The 19,410-nt window shown below is 34.6% G+C and overlaps 1 protein-coding gene across 3 annotated transcripts; it reads left to right on the top strand.

The window, feature by feature from the left end:
- Positions 1–6,709: 6,709 nt before the first annotated feature.
- LOC144980534 (large ribosomal subunit protein uL2-like) lies at positions 6,710–19,150 on the top strand. Of its 3 annotated transcripts, none has more exons than XM_078928191.1 (7): positions 6,710–6,760; positions 7,592–7,734; positions 8,221–8,362; positions 11,941–12,159; positions 16,092–16,207; positions 17,455–17,541; positions 19,045–19,150. In XM_078928191.1, the coding sequence occupies exons 2-7, from the start codon at positions 7,597–7,599 to the stop codon at positions 19,117–19,119; spliced, it is 777 nt and encodes a 258-aa protein (XP_078784317.1). In that variant the 5' UTR covers positions 6,710–6,760; positions 7,592–7,596; the 3' UTR covers positions 19,120–19,150. The 3 variants fall into 3 exon arrangements, with proteins under 3 accessions (XP_078784317.1, XP_078784318.1, XP_078784319.1); XM_078928192.1 differs by having other exon boundaries at positions 6,753–6,993; XM_078928193.1 differs by lacking the exon at positions 6,710–6,760 and having other exon boundaries at positions 8,221–8,361; positions 11,939–12,159.
- Positions 19,151–19,410: the final 260 nt, after the last annotated feature.

The raw sequence follows: 19,410 nt of genomic DNA, 5'->3' as shown, positions 1-19,410 counted from the left end.
TGTTCCGCATTCGGTTATTTATCTTTCGGTATTCGGTAGCCTATTAAATCTGCAAACTGCTGGTATTCGTGGAATTTACAGTGGTTTAATCCATAATCCATTCAACGTTTTCAGAAATGAATTGACAATGGATTTGAGCGACGTGTACATATATGCAGGTCTGACTTCCGAACGCAAGTGTGGGCCTTGTTTAGCATTGTTGGATTAGCACGTCGGATTGGAAGAATGGGAGCAATCTATATTCGTATTTTCGTCCAACCGAGTCATCGATCACCTGATTTGTTGTTGTACAGCGATTGGACATTTCTCGATAAATGTAAACACGCTGCTGTGTTTATGAAAGTTGTAAACATACCCATGTGTCAAGCTGAGCAAAGTGACCAATCGTGATGTTGGATCTTTCTCAAACTGTGAACACTTTTCACTATGTAGGGCATTTTGAGCACATATTCCAATGTGACCAATGACCTCGAGCACTCCTATTAAAAAGCGAAATAGAAAAGAACATGATTCCATGGAATTTTGTTGTTTTTTTTAAATCATAAATTTGGCTTTTAAAATGCCAAATTGGCATTTCATTCAGGTCACTTTGACCAACCACATGGAACAGGGAAATAACTCGCAAAGCAGCAACAACTTTTTCCGGTGTTCAAAGTTCAAAAAGGTTTGGTAAGAAGTTTGATAAAATACAGTCGAATCAGCTAAAACCGACGTACACTTATTTGCAGGTCTGATAAACCCAATTCATTATGCGCTCATTGCTGTAATGGAAATGTCAAAAAAAAATGACGCAAAATATTGTCCATTACAACTATATTAAATTAGGCCCATTATTGCGTTCGGATGTCAGACCTGCATATATTTACACACAGGCTAAAACGATTACAATACGCTGCGACTTTTATAACTAAAACCTTTTAAGGGGCGGGTTGGGTCTAATTATTAGGAAAATCCTTCAAAAATTTGATTTTGAGATTTTGGTGGAAAATGATATTTTATTATCTTAGAAATAATATAATTGAAGTCCAAATTCTTAAAGTGGACTATAAAGGCACGAAATACACAGTCGAAAATGGTACAGGTAGTAAGAAATGTGTGAAAAACGGGAAGCCATTTTGCTATTTTCTCAATATGTCATTTTTCTAAGGGTATGGAAACTGTGTCAAACGTTTCTCATAATCTATTCAATGAAATTGTCTGGAATTTTCCTCAGTTATGACAGAGATAATGTATTGTGTCACCCAGGGACGGCTGGTAATAATGGGCAGGGTGGGCAAATACCAGCCTGTTTTTTTCAAGTTATATGCTGTATTACCAGGTCCGAAATAATCTAATTTAAATTAGATAATTTCAAAAGTTAGTACTTAAACTTGATACTTCGTACTGAAATCAATTTGTGTGTATTTTTGATAGATTGAGAATCACCATGCACCCCGTAATGCATAAACCAGGATACGCTCCTGTTCTTTTTATCACCCCCCCCCCTCCCCAACCACTCCACTCCGCCCACATCGTCATCCCATCGTCACGTCGCCTGGCTGAACTCCGAGTTTGCTGTCTGGCCTCTCTAGTACTAGGTCGGGCTAATTCAAATGAGCCCACCTTATAAACCAGTGAACACTAAATGCAGATTTTGGGAAACGTACTTTTTCTTATTTATTGCCTTACTTGTGCAGGTACCATTGATGTAATGACATTGGGAAGGTTCCAGTATTGAATTTAATTTATTAATTTACTAATATATCAATTTAGTATTAACTTGTGTTGTTTTTATATATTTGTCTATCCATTTAAATTATTTCTTTTTTTTTTTTCTCTCGTTTTCTTTAATGCTTTTCAAAACTCATTTATTTAAATTGTTTTCGTATTTGTTTTAAAAAAAAAAAATTTTTTTAACAAATTAATTTGTTAGGTCTTTTTTTTTCAAATTCTTAAAGTAATTACCGCTGTATTTTTATTGCCAGACTAAATATTTTTGCAAAACAATGTAATTTTCTATTGTATTTCCTCTAATAAAACAAAACACTTTTATTCAAAAGTCACGACTAAATAAATATATAAAATACAACCACCATTTTGGTTTACTCAACAATTGAATTAGTATACGAGAAATACTCTTCTGAGAAAAGAGAGAGTTGAATTCTAAGTTATAGAGGAAATAGATACGTTTAAAGGAAGGGTGGGCAGATTCCGTACTTGCCCGTCCTGAAGCTAATACATACATAAGATAGTTCGTGATGAAGAGGCGGGAAGCTAGGGGTTGATTGGGTAAGGAGTAAAGATAACACGGTCGTTATTGTTATAGTCTAACGAATGCATGAGGAGAGATTGGTAGCATTATTTTGTCTTAATTGTATTGTATGAATTATTGGTGAAAGCCTAAGATTAAATAAACATTGTTTTTGTTTGTCTTTGTTTGTTTTTTTTACTATGGAACTGATACTTGTCATAGCAGACTGCTTACTTGAAATAGGAAAATAAAAGTCGTAGTTTTCAGGGTTAATAAAATCGTAGATATTTTAACTACCCTTTAACAAAATCACCGGAATTTTCGTCTATTATAGGTATCAAATTTTAAAAAACGAGAAAAACTGATTGGAAACGTAATAATGATGGTGGTGGTAGTAATGGTGATGGTAATATTATTATTATTATTATTATTGTTATTATTATTATTATTATTGTACGTATTGGTGGTATTACGATTGTTTTTTGTTCTTTTTGTGTGGTTATTATGGTATCAGTTTATTGTTTGGTTCCAATTATCATTTTTTTTTTCCACTTAATGTATGTTGTCATCAAATTTTATGATTTATTGGCGAAAGCCTAAGATTGAATAAACTTTGTAATATCGTATAGTAATCACCATTGTCGACGACATCGCCGTTGTCATCATAATCATCATCATCATTAACAACAACAACATTAACAACAAGTACTACAATAGCAATAAAAACAATATCAACATCATCATATAATTTCCGTCATCGTCTCCACAACTATCATTCTAACCAACAGCACCATCAAAACCACTGCCATAATTACATCCTCCCTCACCGTCTCCTCTTCCTCCTCCTCCTCCTCCTTCACCACCACCGCTACCACTATTCCAACCACTACCACCACCGGCACAATAATTCTAACCACCGAGACAGCAGTAAAATGATGCAATTTGAGCTCTGAATGAAACTCGAGTCATATCGCTGTTGTTGCTTCTCGATAAAAACTTTACAGTTACTACTTACTACTGAAAACCAGTAATGTAACAGAAATATTAATCTCGCCGTAGAGGGATAAAAGCATCTTTTTAATTTTTCGAGTGAACGAGATGGACTTGTATAGTTAAGGTGTTGTCGCATTATGTCTCTTCGCTTTAATTTTTTGTTTGTTGTATTCTCTTTCGTGATTCATTTTTGATTACGTTTGGAATAATTAAAATCTACTGGTATTGTCATTTCATTGTGAATGTGATTATTTGTGGTTGAAATAATTTTTTTTTTAAGGTGAACAAAAAAAGAGAAAAAAAAAAAAAGAAAAAAAAATTTATATATATATATATATATATATATATATATATATATATATATATATATATATATATAGAATGAAAATTGTCACTCATATATATATATGACGACTCTTCTTTGCCCCACCACTATAAATAGGCTAGAACCGCCACTGGTGTCACCATAGAGAGATATTTTTGATAAGATTTGTGAATTTTAAATTATAATCCTAAATCTGAATTTTTTACATCAATTTTGTCATAACATTTTGATTCTCAACTTTGTAATGATCTAATAAAAATTCCATAAGCTAAAGCCGTAAAATCTCTCTATGGTGACACACTATGGTACAATGTTGACAAGAGGGAAGAATATGGAGGTCATTCCTTCATTAGTTTTTGTGGAACGTTTGCCACAAGATTGTTATATTTTTTGATGTCAGACCCCCAAATTAGATCGCAAAATGGGTATGAACACAGATAATTAAAATTTTTCACCATAAATGTTGTTTTTTAACCTATATTGATGATACAGAATGATTAAAACCGCCCAATATAGGTTATTAAATTTTCTTTAGAAAAGACCCAAACCGCCCCTTAAAAGGAAACTAGAGTTGTGAAAGAAATGTAACAACAATATTGATTATTATTATTATTATTATTATTATGCTAAGGTCGGTGGTGATGGTGATGATGATGATGATGATGATGATGATGATGATGATGATGGTGGTGGTGGTGGTGGTGATGGTGGTGGTGGTGGTGGTGGTGACGGTGGTGGTAGTAGTGATGATGATGATGGTGGTGGTGGTGGTGGTGGCGGTGGTGATAGTGGTGATGGTGGTGGTGATGATAATGATGGTGATTTTATTATTATTATTATTTTTATTATTATTATTATTATTTTTATTATTATTATTATTTTTATTATTATTATATTATTATTATTATTATTATTATTATTATTATTATTATTATTATTATTATTATTATTATTATTATTATTATTATTATTATTATTATTATTATTATTATTATTATTATTATTATTATTATTATTGCAAGGGTCGTTTATGGTGGAAATTAAATTTTATTAATAAAAAAAAAGTTATACTGGAATAACCCAGGAGTCAGCCGCGGTGCAGCACCGCAAATTGAGCTAGGGTGAAGTGACTTGCTTAAGGCCACACATCGCAGCGGCGGGTGATCGAACTCGGTACCGTCCGGGTATGGAGCACAGAACGTACCGCTGAGCCACGCTGCCCCTTATTGGCACTGGGGTTTATCTTGAGTGTAGTTCGAGGTACGTAGGCGGAAATTGCCCGTCTCTCTGCATTGCAGTTGCACGCTTTGTGCAGGCCTGCTGTAAAGATGTCGGGCTGGAATCGCTCTTCACATTCCAGTCTTGGGACGGGATTGAAATCTGGTTTGCTATGATAAGAAATATATAGGGCGTCAGATTTCTCCATCTTAAACTTTTTGGCCTGTCTGACGGAAACATGTGCCCTCAGACAGTATTGCATTCGATTTGTCTAACTTTTAGATTTACGCAGTAGTTTTCATGAATATATTTCAAGAAACAGACGGAACCTCCTAAGACTTCACCGATACCGATTCCTCCTCGGGAAGGCCTGATTAACCGTAATCTCCCTCAACCCTCCCCCATCCCACCCCCACACACGCATTTCTTTGGATTTGAGTGAAAACGTTTTGAATAATATTATTTAATATAGATAGTATGCGCTTGGCTAAGAAGCTCATAACATTACCATCCGGAAGTAAAACGGACCAACACACAAAGCTGTGAATAACCATGAACGTTTATAGTCAGGTTAATACGGTGTAGTGAGAACTACTCATAAACGCGGATGGCAAAAAAAGACAATAACAATAATATCTATATCTAGATCTAGCTTGCCCTCAAGCTACTGAGGCCGCATATCGTCAATTGCGCCTCGTCAATGTTTTTAGATTGATTAATCATATTGATTCAATATCTTATGCATTTGGAAGTTCCAGTAGATTCCATGGTGGTGGTGGTGGTGGTGTGTGTGTGTGTGTGTGGAAGGGGGGGGGGGGTTATTTTACAACCAAACAAAATATCTTAGCAATACAATAAACATGTCAAATTATTTGCATGGGAATGACATGTTTCATCTGTTAAAATTGTGAGTGATGCTCAGGATCTGTGGGCTGTTTACTCTGAGTAATGGACAAGCACTTAAGGCTGACGGACCATAGAACTACACGCTACATGTCACACGCTGCATGCTACACGTTTTAAACGTATATAGAACAGTGAAACCTCGTTGTCTCTCTTATGCGGGGCCGTGCAACTCATTACACGCTACACGGGACTCGCTACATGCTACTCGCGTGGAGACAGAAATGGACATGCTCACTTTTTTTTTTGCTACACGTTTAGTTCTAGATGCGGCGAACATGGATGACTACAAGGAAAAATTGATTGGAATGGTAAGGGCAAGGCCCCTTCTCTGGGATCTGGGAAGAGTTCCTCATCAGGATTCTCAAGAAGATGACGGAATGTACGCTGGAACTCTCCTCGTGATTCTCTGAAAAGGAAATATTCTCGGCACCATATGTTTGTCTCTTTCGGTTTCTTTTCCTTCGTTACAAAAGCAAATTTAGAACATCTTCTTCTTGATCCCACTAAGACGAATACACTTAAATGTTTAAAAATCATGTGTTAACATTTTTTAAAATAGCAGTAAATAACAGAGAGATGATTTACAATTACAAGGGAAAAAAAAATATCACCTCCCAAAACTATAAATATATATTCGACTGTTTCCCTCCCAGCCAAAGACTCCGGCCAGGGTCAGGACAAAACTAAGCCATCTCATTCCAAGACAAAGACAGAAAGCAATTGGAAAACAGATACAGGAGGATAGAAGACAGAACAAGTACCTCCCTGCCCTCTATGGGATCAAATATACTTTCTTTTATATTTTCGAGTCAAAAATAAAACCTTTTGCCAGTGAACGCTCGCATAATCTGTACACGTATGGCTACTGCGATCCAATTCTATGTTAAGAGTAAAATGAAGGAACGGTAGATTGCTGCATAAACAATGGAGTGACAACAAAACTTCTATTTATTGATGAAGTATACTCATAATAGGTACCATTTTGTAATAATTTATGAAAGCGAATTAATAATTTTATGCAGTGAATACGTTTCCGTCGTCATTGCATTGCCTCTTCCGGTCGTCCTTTTTCTCAAGTTCCGGCTCAGGTACCCAACATATACTTTGTTGATATAATTCTCTCACCCGATATATATCAATCATCATCCATTATTATGGTCGTTTTAATTAGAAAAAACTGGCAAATTATGAAACTGCATTTTATTATTGTCACTTTTACAGTTTAAGTGGAAACCTAATATGATTGGAACTTTCTCATCCCCTCGTCATTGATAGAGGCAAATTGAGGTCGTTCACATTTCCTCGCATTGCAGTTGTCGATGCAAGTTTACATTCCTTTTCTTTATTTCATTTTCTTCAGCACTGATCATTGCTTTGTGTCTTATGTAAACTACATTATCTAGATTACAACGGGAATCGTTTCCAGCAAATGAATGAATAATTAGTTGGAACTGGCTTATCCTGGTCCTGAAAGTGAAAGTAGAAGATGGCTGAAATTGAAGTTGAAATGGAACCTCTTACTCTTACTCTTAATTTGTCATTGACATTGCCACTACCACATAGATAAACCCTTTCACATAAGATTTAAATTTAAATATGTGACAAATCAAACTAATCAATAATGACATCTTGGCCTTGGAAATGGAGGGTGGAGATTGTTGAGATAGTGATCAGCAGATGGGCATGGGTGAAGACCTCGGTGGACGATGACCAACGACATGGAGGGTAACTAACACTAACCACTATGCCACTATTATTCCAGGGCCATTATTCAATATAAAATATGATACCCGACTTCTGCTTCTTAACTGTTACAAGTTACAAATTACAAAAGCATTGACTTTTTGACCCATCCTCTTAACATAGTTTTTCTGTTCAGAGCAATGCGTGGTACAACTAAATCTATACTTTCATTTCAGCCAAGATGGGCCGCGTCATTCGAGGTCAGAGAAAGGGAAGGGGTTCCATTTTCAAGTCCATCAACAAGCACAGGAAGGGAAGGGCTGCCCTCAGGACTATCGACTACGCTGAAAGACATGGATACTTGAAGGGTGTTGTTCGTGTAAGTATTGAATGTTAAACCATCTGAACTTGGATGATTTGATTTTCAAAGGAATGTTTAAAATTTGTACAGTACAATGACGCAGTAATCATGCCATTTTACACTGGCATATTTGACATCAGAGACCGGCATCATTTTTTTAAAAAAAGAGGAAATGTCAAGCATTTGATTTTTATTTCTTGCTAAAATTGTAGTAGGTAAATTTAATAACTATCCAAACGATTATATTTTGAAAGATAATCAGTATATTCTTAAGCATTTGAAATCATCACCCGTTCATAGGATTGTTTTCTTTCATTGTTTTTTAAACGTTTTTATTATGTAAAGCGCCATAGAGTACTATTAACGTAGATGTTTAGGTGCTATATAAATTAATTTTATATTTATTTATTTATTTGACATTTGTTCGGGCAGATCTAGGTTTCATGCATGTTTTTAATGGTTTGCTTGGATGGGAAGCTTACTGATACCGATTTTTAATTTCAGGAGATCCTCCATGACCCAGGCCGTGGTGCTCCTTTGGCCAAGGTCCAGTTTAGGGATCCTTACAAATACAAGCGACACACCGAGACTTTTGTTGCTGCCGAGGGCATGTACACTGGACAATTTGTCTATTGTGGCAAAAAAGGTTGGTATGATTGTGTATTTTTCACCAATTCATTATTTACATAAGTAGGCCCTATATTATATATTGTTACATATATTGTATATGTAATCTTTGCATTTTGGCTTGAGTTTGCCTGGTGGACTGATACATTTTCCTCCTTTTTGACAAATTGCCCTTTTCGCCGCTTGTGTTGTTGATGATGACATGTTCAATCCCTGAGTCAAAAACTGTGCTGAGATTGCATGGCTTACCTGAAAATGACATTTGGCGGCGTTGGTAATTTCAACAAAAAAATCTTTGATTTAATTCTCTGTTTAATTCTCACATTAATCTGTATCATGGGGTGAATTATCCTCTGTTTTTTGGATCATTCATATCCTTGTTACAGTTATTTTCTTTATTAAAAGGCCTTATTTTTGTCAAAGGTGAAAGCTGCTCAAAACATAATATGCTCAAATTGGTCCAAAGATAAGTTCCCATTATATACGACTTATTTTCCTTCGACCAATAATTTTGTTTCATTACTTGCCATGTATCTCTTGATACTCTTAATGAGTGATCGAGTCAGATGGGAAAATGATTTACTGTTGGATATCGGAGAAAATAAGTTATACGTCTTGGAGACTGATGACTGCATAATTTAAGTTGTTGATTGTCTGTTGTGAATGTTCTCACCGACCACTTGACAAATAGATTTTTGTTGATGATGCAATGAGATTACAATTTTTTTTCAGTATTTTCACTTTTTATAATAAATTCTACAAGTTGTGCTGTCAATGATGTTACATTCAATCAGCGTATGAGTCATAGACCTTGATGAAAAACTTTACTGAGGACAGTATTTGATAACTAACTGATTGATCAGGAGTGGTGTGCATATATGTGTAACTGGCCTTTTAATAGCTTAAAAATTAGCCAGGTGACTTGTGGTATGTGGGTTGATGATGATACTATAAGATACTGTTTTTGTGGCAATTAGATAGATTTTTGTTTATGATGCAATGAGATAACAATTTTTTTCAATATTTTCACTTTTTAAAATGAATTTGACAAGTTGTGCTGTCAATGATGTTACATTCAATCAGCGTATGAGTCAATAGACTTTGATGAAAAACTTAACTGAGGACAGTATTTGATAACTGATTCTGTTCAGAAGTGGTGTGCATATATGGTGTAAATGGCTTGGCGGCGTTTCTAAATTGGAGGTGTACAAAAACGCACCGTTTTTATGCACCTCCGTTGGCGGTGATGGTAAAGTTGTTGCTGCATACGTCCATGGGGTTTAAATAGTTGTAGATTGTAGTTTAGCACGCTGCTTAGTGATTACCGATGTACAATGATAATAAATTAAAGAATAATAATAATTTTAAAAATCAAAAGTAAAAAGAAACATGGCACACAAATACTGATCTCAAATAAATAAATAATTTTAGAAAATTAAAATCGAAGTTTTTTAAAAACATGATAAAAAGTTTTTGAAAAAAAAAAAGAAAGAAAATGAAGCAAACAAAAACAAATTAAATAAAAAAAAAAAAGTCAACATTGGGAATCGAACCCGGTACTTTCAAGGTTGGAGTCTGACAGCTTGTCCACTGCGCTACGGAGCCACCTGACTGGTCATCACATTTAATAAGGTCTTTCTAAAACATTATTTTACCTTCAATGCAACTTCTATTTTCTGGTTTTATATTTCGATTTTTTAATTATTAATATTTTTATATAAATTTATTAACAAAGACATCCTACAGATGTCACAATATAACTTTCGCCATGTCCAAATGAAGAAACACAATATCGCTAATGAAATTGGGTGGAATGCGCATGCGTGACGGAGGTGTATAAAAACGATCCGTTAAGATACACCGTCAACGGAGGTGCATAAAAACACTACGAAATGGCTTTTAGTGGCTTCAATATGAGCCAGGTGACTATTTTGGAGTGCATGGGTTGTTGATGACACCATACGATACTGTTTTTATGATAAAAGAATGTGTTGTATTTTGTTGAATTTTCTATTAATAAAAAATCATAGGTATTTATTCATTTCTTTCTCATATCTTCACGACTCATTCTTATTTTTTGCAAATTATAGCAATTAGATGTGATTAATGTATATGAATGTTTTTATTTTGTTTCCTATTGATTATGATTAACGTGAGTCATGCTGTCAATGATGCTACATCAATCAGCGTATGAGTCTAGAGACTTTGATGACAAACTTTACTGAAGACAGCATTTACTTACACACACTGTTGAATGTTGGGAAAATTAGATTGTGTTAATAACTGTTGTTTGTTTGTATTGGGTTCATTAATAGAAGGGAATTGTGTGTAGCAATACGACTAATTAATAAGGGGCAAATTCATTTTGAAGGGATTACATACAGGTCCCTTAGGGATATGTTTGTTTCAGATTATCTGCTTGACTGGCTGTGATATTCTTTCTTCTATAAATTCTTATGCATGAGGTTACATTCTTCTTTATATTTTATACTAGCTTCTGGTTTTCGTTTATCAGGTCCACTGTTTCCTGTTTTTAAGAGGTCCACTATGTTTATGAATTTTGTCTATAGGTTGTGCTGTCAATGATGCTTCATTCAATCAGCGTATGAGTCAAAAGACTTTGATGAAAAACTTTACACTGACAACAGCATTTAATCATTTATTGTATCACCAGTATATAATGTGTGTGAAAAATAGAAAGAATTTGTGGGACTGTATTTAGGTAACTGGTTTACAAAGGATTTTTAATTAAATTGATTATGAAACAATGAAAGCGCTCATTTCTATTTTAATTTTATTTTTTAATGTGTGTGTAAATTTTTACATATTATTGAATACTCATTTCTAACATTATCTTACTTTCACAGCTTAGTCAACTGGTTGCTGATTTCAGTTATCAGTGTTACAGCTGTGAGATATTAAATGTTGGTAGCAGACGGGTCATTCTTAGTCGTTTTGACCAGGACTGTCCTCTATGGTGCCAACTTAGTGCTGTTGAGAGTGGCCTTTTACTTTCATAGTATCTGGCTTAGTATTTTACGGCACACATTGAACTTTTAAAACCATTGGTCATTGAAAATTTCTCAATTAAACTGCTCATTACCCTGAAGCAAAGGAGTGTAACTCCATAATTTATGAGTAACCTGTTACAAAAAGGAAATTTGAAAGGATTGAACTATTTTAATTTGAAGATATTTTCTGTGTCTGTTCCTTATAATAGTAAGTCATTCTATTTTACTTTTATTTCTAATAAAAGACAAAATTTACATGTTAATTTTGTAAGCCATAACTTGTCTGGATTTCATGTTCGAATTGTAGGCAGAAAGGCAGTTTACTTATGATAATAATGCAACAAACTGTTACGGGATTCGATTTTAAACACATCTTCAATTCAAATGAAAAGTACCTTCAGTGGGTGATTGTTATGTGATTGCTTTGTTAATCACGACTTCGATTCAAATTACGTTCAGCAGGTTATTCAAGGGCTGCTTGATGGTGGGAGACGGCAGGCAAATCAAGAGTGTTGATGGTTTTGTTGTAAACCTAAGCTCCATGTTATTTTATTTTTATAGATTTGGCTTTTTCTTTGTTTTGCAGCTGAGCTAAAGATTGGAAACATTATGCCAGTTGGTTCCATGCCTGAAGGAACAGTTGTGTGTTGTGTGGAGAAGAGGACTGGTGACCGTGGTAAAATGGCCAGGGCCTCTGGCAACTATGCCACTGTTGTTGTCCACAACCCAGACACCCACAAGACCAAGATTAAGTTACCATCTGGTACCAAGAAGGTCATCCATTCCTCCAGCCGTGCCATGGTTGGTAAGTAATATACATTACATGTGGGATGGGAATCTTGATGGAGGCCGTTTGTTTTTGTTGGACTGTTTTATTTTTGGTTTTTCATATCCTCCCAACTGTGATTGGGTAGCTGCTTGGTCTGTGATTTGGGATAGATTTACATCCTAACGAAATGGTGCAAGCAATTATAGAGTGGTTTTCCAAAGTAAATTAGATCATTATATCAACTTTTTTTTTGTTTTTCGAGATATTACTTCCATGAGCTGAATTGAAACCTAATCAATCTTTATATTAAAAATCAATTGACACAAGCATTTCCTTAAATTGGTACAAGTTTGACGTTAATTATAGGCCTATAGAGAGGTTGTAGGGGAAATCCTCAAAATCTGAAATATCGAGTTTTTGGGAAACCACTCTTCAGTTTCATCAAAGCCAGGATAATCTCTGGTCCTGAGAGCCTAATGGCTCTAAAGGTCATTTGCATGGTTTTAATGGTCTTCAGAATATAAAACTGTTCTTTCACCTTCTTACTATGCTTGTTTCTTGTTTTCCTTCCTAGAGCCAATTTGTTATTTTATCTAAACCCTGTTATACTTGTATTCAAGAACATGCTTTTGATTTGTAGCTTATCATATAAGTAAAAACGTTGTGGTGGTACGTCGTGTTGGCTACACCCACTTCCTGTCACCAGATTGGCATTATGGTGGGGATTTTCATTCATAACATTTTTCTAATAGTTTTAAACTGCTCTGTGCTGTGTTGCGAGTGATTTGCTTGATGTTTTAGATAAAGGTTCTGTTTCTCTTCTGACATTGTTAGACCTTTCGGCGGCGTTTGATACTATTGATCACGGTATTCTCATTAAACGACTTAATATAACCTTTGGCTTGTCTGGGACTGTCTTGCAGTGGTTTGAATCTTATTTAGATGGCAGAAAGCAACAGGTTATGATTTTAGATAAACTTTCTCGTCAACATACATTGTCTTTTGGTGTTCCTCAAGGCTCTGTTTTGGGTCCAATTCTTTTTGTTTTGTATACTTCTCCATTATCTAATGTCATCACTGGTCATGGGCTGCGCTATCATCTATATGCAGATGATACGCAACTTTATGCTACTGATAAAACTAAAAATCTCGAAAATATTGTGAAACGTGTGGAAGAATGTGTGACGGATGTGAAAGAGTGGATGGATGCAAACAAGTTGAAAATGAATGAGTCAAAAACAGAAGTGATGATTGTGGGAAATAGAGGGCAGTTGAAGGTGAATGATGGTCTTGAGGTGTTGATTGGGGGTGAAAAGATCAAAGTTTCAAAGACTGTGAAAAATTTGGGTGTCTATTTTGATTCAGAAATGAAAATGTCAGCTCACATTTCTGCTCTCTGTAAATCTTTATACTTTCAATTGAAGAAAATCAGTTCGATCCGTCAGTATATTGCAATTGGAACATGTAAAACATTGGTTGTTTCCCTCATTTTTTCGAAACTAGACTATTGTAACTCGCTGCTTGTCAACTTGCCTCAGGCTTCTATTAAACAATTGCAACTACTGCAAAACAGTGCAGCAAGATTAGTTTTTGGCAAAAAAAATTTGATCATGCAACCCCTTTGTTGGCCTCTCTCCACTGGTTGCCCATTGAAAAGCGCACATATTACAAAGCAGCGTGTCTTGTTTATAAGTGTTTGGCTGGTATAGCACCGGCATATCTCACAGATCACGTGGTCATGTGTAAATTTGAAAATTACACTTTAAGATCATGTAATGACCAAACGAAAATTTCGGAAAAAAGATCAAGAACAAAATTTGGTGATAGATCGTTTGCTTGTTTCGGCCCCAAGATTTGGAATGAACTACCACGTGGTCTGAGGGAGTGCAAGTCTTTACCTACTTTTAAAAAGAATCTCAAGACACATTTTTACTGTATTTGTTTTTCTTGACTCTATATGAATCCTTGATTTGGCTATGAATTGTTATTGTTGTTATTATTTTATTTTTTTATTTTTTCACTTAAAATTGATATTTATATTGTAAAGTGCCCAGAGCTTGTGTTTTACACGAGAATGAGCGCTATATAAATGTGTATTATTATTATTATTATTATTTTAATTCTTTCAGATTGAATGTCATAACCCAATACAGGCAATCTTATACTCTGCAATGATGAGTTAATTTATCTTCACTTTGACCTGAATCAATTGTGTTGAAAGAAATACTCTGAGCAATATTTGTAATAGGAGGTTGTGGTTGCTTGTCGCTTTGATTTTGTTTCCCTTGAGTATTAAGTATAAAGTTTGCCTTATTATTCTGTGACCCTGGTTCAAAGTAGTCGGTTCGGTTCGACCTCAGTATGGGAAAGTTTTTTTGGGGGGGGGGGGAATCTTGTTTTCGTTCTGATTTTTTTCTGGTACTATTTTTATTTTTATTTTGAAAGAAGCAATATGATTGTCTTTCAAACTGTTTGTATCTGTAACATGTATGACATGCACTCTGGAGGATAATGATTTATGATTTAAGTTGGGAATTTGACTCTTTGGTTGGATAGGTCAGAAAAAGTTGGGAATTCACAGTCCAAAGTCAGGGTTTTTTCACCAACACTCAACTTGGTCGAATTTCAACAATTTATATAATTTCATTTGATTTTATGACGTTTTTTTTTTCACGAAAACCTTTCATAATGTATAAAAATTGCATGTTATCATCGAACATACTTTTAATGTTCTCAGAAAGTATTCATACTTTCTTTATCTTACGTTGATTACAAATAAAATTAAATCAATAGCTTTGATTGGAAGGTATTCATCAGAAAATTAAATGCTTATGAAGATTAGAGTTTAAAATGATTATTTCCCTTTAAATAGAAACTGAATTTCTTTAAAAACAATTATTGATCAGGTTTGTTTTTTTTCAAGCAAGCTTTTGTATCTTTATAGGTTCTAGAAGAAATAGATATATTCTTCATTTTTAGGTTTGATTATCTTGTCAAAGTATATAGGTAGGAATTCTCCAGTATTTAGAGGTTCAGTTTACTTCACCTACTATAACTTCTTAAAAACTAATTACAAGGTTGCCAACTTTCTGTATATTTATGGAATTCAGTATGTTATAAAACCCTCGGTATATTTCCAATGACTTGCTTAACAGAAGAAGAAAAAGTTGGTAAATAATGTCCTTTTACTGGAGTTCAGCATTCAAGGGGTCTGTCTAGGTGTTTGCATAAACGTTCAATATTTGCTTTCTGAATTGGCAACCCTGCAATTAAATCAAAGAAAATACATATATGCAATCTCCATTTTAGCCAATCTCCCTAGTTTTTATCTCTAAATTCCCTCTCAAGTGATATTTCATTTATTTTTCAATTGTGCTTGTGTAATGGTCCTTATCTAAGTAAAGGCAGTTGGATTCTTTCTGTTTTGTCTTTTGTCTGTTTTGAAGTTTTGATCTCATTGTATAGTGTTTTTTCATAACGATTCAAATGTACTGGACTGGAACTAAACCTGATTATTTCGCAACATTTGGACTAGCCTTTGCCATCTTAAATTTGTTAGTATTAGTAGTAGTGATTTAAAAGGCTCTTGCGATTTGATGATTTTCAAATTGGGTGCATAGGTGCATTTTTATTTATATTTTTTGTATTCCGACAACTTCATTATATTATTTGGTTCTTTAATTGCTAGGTAGGATTTTTCAGTCAAGATTTTGCTGGACATCCTGCTTGAAGTCTTTTCCTCTTGCTGTCTCTCCTTCCTCTCTTTGCCCAACCTCTCCTCTCCTTAAAGAGAAAAATAAAAATAAATGAGATAGGCCATTGCTATGATGAGTTTCCACACTCTTCACTTTGACCTGAATATTTGGTGTGTTGAAAATTTACTCTGAGCTTGATACATTTTTGTGGTGCAAAAAGTGTTTGTGACATTTGGTTAGTTGCCTATATATATATTTACCTTGTCCTTTCAGGCATTGTTGCTGGTGGTGGACGTATTGACAAACCAATGCTGAAAGCTGGACGTGCTTTCCACAAATACAAGGTCAAGAGACATTCATGGCCTATCGTTAGAGGTGTTTGCATGAACGTAAGTATTTCTTCAAACACAGATGTTTTTTCCTTTCTTCTCTTGGAGTATCTTTGATTTCAAGTTTTAACATGTGACATGACCTGTCTTTCCTCTTTCAACCCTTTGTTAATGTATCCTTATGATGGGATTTCGTTCTATTGCCTTTGTCAATTTATACCGTGTGAGTCAAATATTTCACAACTGATACTGTCGATGATGCTTGATTCAATCAGCGTATGAGTTTTAAAAGCTTTGATGAATAATTTTACTGAGACAGTTTTTTGGTATCTGAATGTTATGTAGATATTTTTGACTCCTTATTGACAGCCATCCCTCATCTGTTACTGGGTAGTATTTTATATATATTTGTTTCGTTTCCATGACCCAGTAATTAAGTTCCCTGAGGTGAGGTTTTGTCTTAGGGTCTCTTCCAAGGGAAGACTGGAGGTGTCATATCCGCAACTCAGGGCTGCAAATTGAGCTAGGGAGAGGTGGCTTGCTGAGGCCGCATAATGTGGTGAATATTCGAATTTTGTGTCCTTTGGGTACAAAGCAAAGACCATACTGCTGAGCCGGGCAGACTACAACCACCACCACCGCTTCCCCTTACACTGGTGGTCATGGCATCAATACCACCAACATGATTGGGGCCTTTTGATAATTTATTTTGGTGTTTTGAAATTTCTGAGCCTTATACTAATTTGAAATGTTTTGATATTTGTGTGGTGTTAGATATTATATAGATATGTGTATAGTGTGTAATTTTTTCAACATGTGCGGACAAAATACACGTTTTTTTGCTTTTAAAAAATGCTTTTTTTAGGATCATAGAATACACTTTTCATACTGGGAAGGTTGGCAGGTCTTCATAACTGCACCATGGTATTTGGGGATGTGTCGCTCCCTTATTCATGAGTCAGATTTACTCCCTTTATCTCTATCTCCATTTTATTGACTCATTCAGGCACCTCTAGTATTTGGGGATGCTGTATACACCTTGCTGATTTTTAAATAAAGTTGGTCCCCATCCCTGTATAGGTCAAGCTAAAGTTTGATAAGCTGTGACCTATGATAGATTGTTGTCCATGATGACATTTATTCTCACACGAGTTACTGACTTTGATGAGATTGCATGGCTTACCTGATGACAACAAGAGACATTTTGCTTTTCATTTTAAGTGTCATTTATTCAACTATAGATATTTGCATTTTATTATTATTGTTTTCATTTATCTTTGTGATAAAAATGATTTCGATTTTCACAGCCTGTTGAGCATCCTCACGGTGGTGGTAACCATCAACATATTGGTAAAGCTTCAACTGTCAGAAGAGATACTTCTGCGGGTAGAAAGGTCAGTCTCAATCTTGTTTCTTTTTTAAAAATCATTAGTGGTACCTTCTAAATTACATGGCTTTCACAAAACTAAAATTATGACATCTGTTTTTCACATCACTCAAAGGTGTTTTTTGAGTGTTTATTTTATTTTTTTATTATAATTTTTTTTCTCCTGAGTTTAAAATAATAGTGTTATATTTAGACAGTAACAGATCCACCAATTTTCATGGGTTTTTAAAGGTTTTTCAATGATCAATAGGTTGAAGGGAATTGTTTATTGACATGTCTAGTTGATAGCATTTGGATGTTTTGTCTTTCTCACTTGCCTTGGTGATTGCACTTGGGTGTTATATGAAAGTTTTGGTGTTATGTCCTGACTTTGCAGTCATTGTAAAACCCTTGAAAACAAGAGGAATATGAAAGTTTATATTGTCTTGGCGGAGAGGAATAATTTTTTTAGTTTTGCACATGGCATTGGCATCAGTTGTGTCCAAAAGTTTGTTGTACATACTGGACTGATGTGGCTCTTACTTTTAAAAAAAAATTTTTTTATTGTTGTCAATGATGACATTTATTCTCACACGAGTTACTGACTTTGATGAGATTGCATGGCTTACCTGATGACAATATAATTAAATGATATAAATTCTGGCAGATGATTTAGTGATATAAGAAATTAATAGACTCTTAAGTGTCATTATTTATAGCATATTTCTTCGTGTCTTTTTATGAATTAAATTAGAATAATAGGTATTTGTGCCCCTCAGATATGTCAGTGCATACCAATGTTGTATGTTACGAATTTGTTTCTTTTGTAGAGTGATCTTGATATCTTTTAAATTTGGTTGATTCCACCCCTGCCCCCTTCTGAAATGTAAAAGATTGTGACAGTCTTAGCTGTACTCCATACCTGTCGAATCTTACGAATTTCACGGCCAATTTCTAAATTTTATGGAAAATTACAAATTTTTTATTCTCACTATTACTTAAATAATGATGATAGTATTAACTTCTAGTACTAATACTACAACTACTACTAATACTAATTTCCTTGTCATATTACTAAAAATTGACATAAAAATTACTAAATTTGAGGTTTTCAATTTGGCAGGTCTTTGTACTCACATGCATGTGCATTATATCATTTGTGCACAGACGTGCACATACACTGTTGGAAAGGATTTTTTTTTTTCCCCACTTTGATAAATAGAGTTAACTGTTAAGCTTCTTTGTTATTGAAAAAAGAAATTGAGTACCAGAAGTCAACAGAGAATAGCTTCGCAGTGGCAAATAGGGGCTCTTTGTTACTGAATTTCAAAGTCTTTTTTTTTTTTTTTTTTTTTTTGTCAATCTGATAAGATGATCTGAGTGAGAAGGGAACTAAGAACTGCGTTCTTCTACACCTAGGCTAATTGTTTCTCTTGTCAATCATTTCTTTGTTTTTGGATGTTGTTTACAAGTTATGGTGCTAACATAAATTTGACCTGTTTCTATATTTTGTCTTTCCTTTGATTTCCAGGTCGGTCTCATTGCTGCCCGTCGTACTGGTAGACTGAGAGGTTCCAGAAAATCAAGGGGCGAGAAGGACGAGTAATTATGAGTAATTAAATATATCAAGAAAATTCCATTGATCTTTGAGTCTTGTTTTGTTTTTCATTTTGGGAACATTGTTGTTTATTTGGCTTACTGTCATTGTTCTGTGATGAGTCATAGGCTATGACTCATCACAGAACAATGACAGTAAGCCATGATAGCTAAGTCCATATTCTGCCAGATTGGTCTTTAGAAAATGGAGATTTGACTCTGCCACATCTCTGCTCTGAAGATTACACTGGCTGCCTGTCGATAAAAGGGACAAATTCAAAGCATTTGTCATAGTCATAGT

Source organism: Berghia stephanieae, chromosome 10 (assembly GCF_034508935.2).
Source record: "Berghia stephanieae isolate SIO BIC M18660-M18661 chromosome 10, UCSD_Bste_1.3, whole genome shotgun sequence".
In the NCBI taxonomy this organism is placed as follows: domain Eukaryota; kingdom Metazoa; phylum Mollusca; class Gastropoda; order Nudibranchia; family Aeolidiidae; genus Berghia; species Berghia stephanieae.
This window is presented reverse-complemented; position numbering and strand designations above follow the sequence as displayed.

Excerpts from the sequence above, each read along its gene's own strand:
- LOC144980534 (XM_078928191.1), top strand. The coding sequence starts at position 7,597 with ATGGGCCGCGTCATTCGAGGTCAGAGAAAGGGAAGGGGTTCCATTTTC. Across the intron at positions 8,363-11,940 it reads TGTCTATTGTGGCAAAAAAG|CTGAGCTAAAGATTGGAAAC; the intron begins GTTGGTATGATT and ends TTTGTTTTGCAG. Across the intron at positions 17,542-19,044 it reads ATACTTCTGCGGGTAGAAAG|GTCGGTCTCATTGCTGCCCG; the intron begins GTCAGTCTCAAT and ends TTTGATTTCCAG.